Source organism: Neomonachus schauinslandi, chromosome 10 (genome assembly GCF_002201575.2).
Source record: "Neomonachus schauinslandi chromosome 10, ASM220157v2, whole genome shotgun sequence".
Lineage (NCBI taxonomy): Eukaryota > Metazoa > Chordata > Mammalia > Carnivora > Phocidae > Neomonachus > Neomonachus schauinslandi.
In genome coordinates, this window is record NC_058412.1 from 89,942,230 (window position 1) to 89,948,514 (window position 6,285).

Here is a 6,285-nt window from a genome sequence, read left to right on the forward strand (position 1 = left end):
GAGCCTGGCCCTAGAACTGGAAGAGAGAAGAAGCAAGAGCTGTTCCCTGGCAAAATAGTCTGCATTCCTTTTGAGTGAGATGGATGAGGGGCATGGAGAGATTGGAGGATGAATGACTAAATGAATGGATATATGGATGGATACATGGATGGGTGGATACATGTATGGATGAATGGATGGATGGACGAATGGATGAATGACTAAATGAATAAATACACCAACCAACCAGTGGGGATCCTGCAAGAACCACTAGGGCAGCCTCCCATGAGCTGGGGAGTCTGATTGACTCAACGCTCTGCACTACAGTCAAGGTAAGAGCAATAATGATGATGAATTCACCACCCCTTGTCAGAGGCAGCACCATTTATAAAAGATAAAAGATGTGGGAGAGTGCAAAACAGACAGGGACCCAGAAAGTGCTCTGAGATACTTTTAATTTCCCTGGTACTGAATAGACCTGGGACTACAGACTAACTGTTGCTCTCTGGAGGGAAAGGAACTTTTTTTTTTTTAAGATTTTATTTATTTGTTTGTCAGAGAGAGAGAGATAATACAAGCAGGGGGAGCGGCAGTGGGAGAAACCCGCTCTGCACTGAGCAAGAACCTCGATGCGGGACTCAGTCCCAGGACCGTGAGTTCATGACCTGAGCCGAAGGCAGATCCTTAACCGACTGAGCTACCCAGGTGTCCCAGAAACTTCTGCTTGAGGAGCAAGGGACTCCTTCTCTGCCTATTTCTGCATGCAGGTACTGTTCAGGAGGGAGAACTGGGAAAACCATGGTCTGACATCCACAATAAAGGTGCAGTCCACCTGAAAAAAAAAGTAATTATGAGATTAGAACAGTTTAACACATGGAGAGCACTTAGCATGAAAGACTGAGTAAGAGTTCAAGGTGCATGAAAACTACAAATGACGAAAAACAAAAAGAAACTGTGGCCTAGGGTAGGATCCGAGGAGCTCAAGACTCCACCAAAATGATGGACAGGGATTGCTGAATCTGCACATGTGGGTCAGGGGCTCCTGAGAGGGTCCTGGTGAGACCATGGCTTGCCACTCAGGGGTCCTGCCAGTACCCATGACACTGCCTGGATGCCCCTGCCCCCATGAGTTCTGAGGGAGCCAGCAGACTGCCCAGGAGATGGTCCAATGGGACACTGAACACTCAGTAGCAGCTGCAAAGCTACCCAGAGGGGAGGCTGCCCCTCAGGCTGGGATAGGGGGTGGGGCTGAAACAAGCCCCACTGAGGGTGTCATCCTGACTCAGGCTCATGCCCAGGGTCTGAGTCCCCTGGACAATATCAGCTCATAGATGATGACACAAGAAGGCCATTACACAGGCCAGCTGTGAGCACAGGGCTCTGCTGGCCTAGCAAATCCATATTCTCCCTCAGTGGGGAGCCCTGGGACCTGAAAGGAGAGGGGCCAGGACTCTCTTTCTGGCCCACGATCATCCCTGACAACATCCCTAAGCCTTCTCCCATCAGTGCTCCTTTACATGAATGTTCATCATATTCTCAAACCTTTTTCTCTTCTGGGCCTTCTTGCAAGGGGCAATTTTCCAGATCTTCATCCTGTTTTGTACAAATGGTTTGGCCCAATTCCAACTCCATTAAATATATCAAGGTAAACTCCTGTTAAGAACAAATTGTAGAAACTGCAATGAAATACTTTGCATTAGTAAGAAAAACAGAGAACCAAAAAGAAAACAGGCAAAAGCTGTGAATATACATACATAAATGAATAAGGACATACATATGTACGATGTCTCTTATTTTTCTTAATTTTAAATTGATTTATTATTTCACCTTTTCCTCTTAATTCTCCATTTTTCTACAAAAGATGTCCATATGTACACCTAAGGCATGTATTAGAATCTTCCCTGAGGCACTCCTCCTGATGGCCTGCACCTGCTAGTCACATCCACAGTGCTATGAATGCACAGGAGGTAACAGGCTCACAGGAGCAGAGGCTGCACAGCAAGGAGCCTCTGATATCCACTGATAGCACCACTGATCTCTCAATCGTACGCTTGCGTGGCATCAGCCAGACACAAGGGGAGCACACCAGGGAGTCCTCCTCGGAGAGTAGGATAACAGGTGTGCTAGTCCACTGATTAGCCATCGTAGATGGCAGTCCCTTTCAGGGCAGCATCTAGACAGGGATGTGGGGGGTCCTGGGGGCTGGGAATGCTTGCCTCTTTATGTGGGAGCTGGCTGCACAGAAGGGCTCTTCTTGTTGAGGTTCACTGAGGTGGATATTTGTGAAGCAGATGCTTTCCCATGTGTCAGTTAGGCTTCTATCAGAAGTTATTAAAAGTTACCATTTCATCTTGTTAAATAGAAAGAAGTGCATGAAAACTCAAGAAGAGCTCAAACGTAGAAATGTAGCCAGAAATCACTGTGGGGAGGAACCTGCCTCTCACTGGACTGAACTGGAATTATCTAGAAGGCTGACTTCTTTTGGGGGGGCTCAGTTCTTACAACTGACACATGATATCCACTCATGCCTCAACAATCACCAACAACAGAGACACACACACACACACTCATGCACCCCCAGCCTCACTTGCATGGTCCCCAGACCCTGAGCTAGGACGGGGCACGGGGGTTGGAGCAGCAACTGTAGGCTCTATGCCCAAGGGGTTCCCACATCCTCCAGGTGTCCAGGGTTGGCTGCTGTCTAAGGAAGAGGCAGAGGGTCAGGAAATGGGAAAGACTGAGAGAAGCCAGTGGGCACTGTGAGGGAAGGGGGCCACTCCCAGTGTGATGCAGAGGTGAGACTCTCCCCATCAGGGCCCTGCAGACATGGTGCCTGGCTCAGGACTGTTCATGCAGGGACCAGAATCTGGGCACGCACAGAATGAGTTCAGGACAGCAGTCTGTATTCCATTCAAAGAAAGCACGAAGTGATAAGAATAAACAGTAGTGGGAAAGGTTTGCCCAACAGAGGCTAAGGACACATTTCTATCAGGCCCAACATTTTCTCTACTCTTAAGGCTCTATAACCCATGACCTTCTTCTGCATGGGCTATTTCAGGAATCCTAAATGTGATGTGTCCTGCACAGATCTGTTTGTGTCTCCTCCATTCTTGCTCTATTGTCTCAGTTGATGGAGTCACTGCACACCCACATGTTCTGGGAAAACACCAGGGGTCCATATTTGACCCCCTCTTTCTCTACACCGTCACACCAGTGCACCCCACATCGACCTCCAACAGATGCAGAAGCCAGCACTTCTTTCACTTCCCAGTGACCAGAGGACCATCCCCTGCATCCTGGTCTCAGCCTGCCATGGCCTGTGGAGCTCTGAGTGACTTTTTTCAATGGATCCCCAGATCTTCAAGGATAACATCTCAAATCTTTGCCTGGGGCCCTGAGGTGCCCCCAGCCCTACCTCCGCCTGCACTCCTGCCTCTCTGCACCTCCTTCCCAGCAACCCCAGTCCACAGAATTTCAGGCTGTCTGCAAGTATATTTGTTGCTTGTCCCCATCCAGGTCCTCCCCAGGGCTGCCTGCCCTTTTCATCCCCAACCTCCATGTGACTGGATCTTTCCAGGAGTACCCTTCACTGAGATGCCTTCCCTGACCGCCCCCCATGCCCCTAGCCTCTCCTCTGCCCTGGGCCCCCCACACCCACTGCTTTTCCCCAGACTTCCACTATTCCACTCATGAACTTGGAGGCCATTGGCCTGTCCTCACCAGCACCACAGCCCCATGAGAACATGTCCCAATCTGTCTTCTCTGCTACCTACAGTGTTTCATGCAGGAGCCTCACAGCTCAGCCTCTGTGATGCCTTTCCTTCTTGGGTTGGTTCTCCCCAGCTACCACGTCTCTTAGTCTTTCTGGTTTCTTGTCTCCCTGCTGCTCTGGCTTCTCCTAGCCACCTCATTGGCAGCTTTTTTTCCCTCTCTCACTCGGCAGCTGGATCTCTGCGTTCAGTGCTTGCTTTCTGCTCACCTTCTTTCCTTCCCTCTGTTATGCAGGGAACTTGCTCATGAAGGAAACAAATCAGAAACTCGGAACACTTCTAATGAAACCTTGTAACTTTTTAAACAATATTTACCAAATTAAAACATCCATTGCTCTTTCCTGCAGATCAAGGACTCGCCCCTCCCAGGTGTGGTCTCAGGGCAAACATGGAGCCACATGGAGGGAGGACACTCAACTCACCTTGCGCTGGCTTCGCCGCACCCACAGCAGCTTATACGCATACTCATCTGGGTAAACTTGGTTGAAATGAAACACCGCAAACTCAACACACAAGGTGAAGTAATTTGTTCTCCTATCAATGTCCACAAAGTTGGAACTGCAGACATGAGGCACCAGCACAATGAGCCCCAGAAGCAGAGGTGCCTTCAGGAGCATGCTGTCTGGCGTGAGCCCTGGAGGCCAGCAGCAAACGGGTGGCAGCCAGCGTGGGGCCACCCTCCGAAGCTCTGCATCCCACACAGCCTTACCCCAAGGAGTCCCTGGGCTGTTGGCCAGTGCTCTGTCCAGCTCCTCCCCTTCACCCTGCCTTGTCCCTGCCTTGTCCCTCCCATCATCACTAACAGAAAGCAGAGCAGGGGCTCACCATTTCCACCGCTTTGTTCCATAAGTCTTGGACCCAGGAACATGCATGCAATATGCTCTGTTTCCAGGGCTACCTCCACCTGCCCCAGTCCAGCCCTAACAGGCTCTGAATGGGGGTTTTGAACCCACCTCCCTTGCTCTCACAGCACTGTATCCTACAACTGCCAAGTCACGGGAACTCTTAGGAACACTGGTGGGCTCTAGGAAGTTGAGGTAAAAACCAGGTCTACCTCTGACCATGGCTGCAGCCATCAGGAGGGTACAAGGAAGGGTTACCATTGGGGCTGGGTTACCATCCCTTCCACCACCTCTGGCACCTGCTGACCTGCTTGCCATGAGGTCTAGCTGTGTTTGGCAGTGGGGAGAGGGATTTCTAATGTCCTGGGCGGGTAGAGAGAAATCCAGGACGAGGCAGGTACTAGCCCAGGGCAGGGCTCTGCTGGAATGGATGTGGATGGCAGCCATGGGCATGAGAGGGATCGGGGACTGGGAAAGACAGGCCTTGCCCAGCCCTAGCCAACGTGCATTTCCACACAGCTCTGCCACTTTGAGGTCCCATGGCCTTTGCCAAGTCATTGTTGTTAGGCTTTCCTTGGGGGAACCACAGTACGTGGGAGTGTCCTACCTGGCCTCATATAAGGCATTGGGAGTGAGTGGACCAGGAAAGTATGACATGCTGTCCATGCATGTGAGGACACTCTGCAAGGGAAGGATTTTCCCACCTTGGGCATGGAGTCAACAGACACCTGCACATTGATGATGATCCCAGAAAGGGTACAGGGCCAGGGCCACAGCTGTTCAGACTGGGGCTATCCCAGAAAGAGATGGGAGTGTGGCCAGACTGGCAGACACCTTTGTGACCACCTTCACTGCTGCACATCAGTAGATAGCTGGCGGCATGGGTGTCTAAGGATAATCATGGCGAGGACTCCACACCCTGCCTAGAAGTGCATCTGATCCTGAGTGTGGTCTCTCCCGAGGAGATCAGGTCCCCATATGGCTGGCTCTTCCTCCCCATTTCCAGCAGCAGGTTGACTAGAGTGTCCAGTGTCATCTTTTGAGACCAGGAAGACACTACTGACAGGGGCTGTGACTGCCTCACTTTTAGATTTCTCTCACCAGGAGTCAGAGATTTCATGGGGCCTGCCAATGGACAAGCTGTTGCATTTCTTGGCCCTCTCTATCAGTCTGTTTCTTCTTTCCTTTGTTTATGCTTTTTTGTCATAATTTCCTCCCATTCTTGAGAGAGACTGTGATCACTGGTCAACCTTGTGCCCATCCTCTGCGTGTGCCTATCCAGACTGTCACTTCCCTTGAGGCTGAACCTCAGCAGCACCACATATACTTGTCACATCATAAATTTTAATCATTTCCTTTGATCATATACCCTAATCAGAATTGAGATTACTTGTGTTATTTTAAGGTGTGTTGCTGACTCGACAACCATTTTTCTCCTTAATTTCAGTCTAAACGTCATTGCAGCCAGAGACGTTATTCCTTATGATATCAGTACTTTCAAATGCATTGAGAGTCACTTTATGGGTCAGAATATGTTCAGTTTGGATTAATATTCCATCAGCTCAAAAAAATACATGTTCCGGGGCACCTGGGGGGCTCAGTCATTAAGTGTCTGCCTTCAGCTCAGGTCATGATCCCAGGGTCCTGGGATGAAGCCCCACGTCGGGCTCCTTGCTCAGCCAGGAGCCTGCTTC

The 6,285-nt window shown here is 50.3% G+C and overlaps 1 protein-coding gene across 1 annotated transcript; it reads right to left on the reverse strand.

The window, feature by feature from the left end:
- Positions 1–569: 569 nt before the first annotated feature.
- On the reverse strand, positions 570–4,432 carry LOC123326023 (probable cystatin-15). Its single transcript, XM_044918937.1, has 3 exons — positions 4,172–4,432; positions 1,522–1,632; positions 570–811 (listed from the first exon to the last, which is right to left on the reverse strand). Exons 1-3 carry the CDS (start codon positions 4,364–4,366, stop codon positions 731–733), a joined length of 387 nt encoding a protein of 128 aa, XP_044774872.1. The 5' UTR covers positions 4,367–4,432; the 3' UTR covers positions 570–730.
- Between the last annotated feature and the right edge of the window lie 1,853 nt (positions 4,433–6,285).

Bases quoted from the DNA above. Each gene is read 5' to 3' on its own strand.
- LOC123326023 (XM_044918937.1), bottom strand. From the start codon at position 4,366: ATGCTCCTGAAGGCACCTCTGCTTCTGGGGCTCATTGTGCTGGTGCCT. The intron at 1,633-4,171 runs GTGAGTTGAGTG...TGTTCTTAACAG, and splicing joins TGCGGCGAAGCCAGCGCAAG to GAGTTTACCTTGATATATTT. The intron at 812-1,521 runs GTTTGAGAATAT...TTTTTTTTTCAG, and splicing joins AAGGCCCAGAAGAGAAAAAG to GTGGACTGCACCTTTATTGT.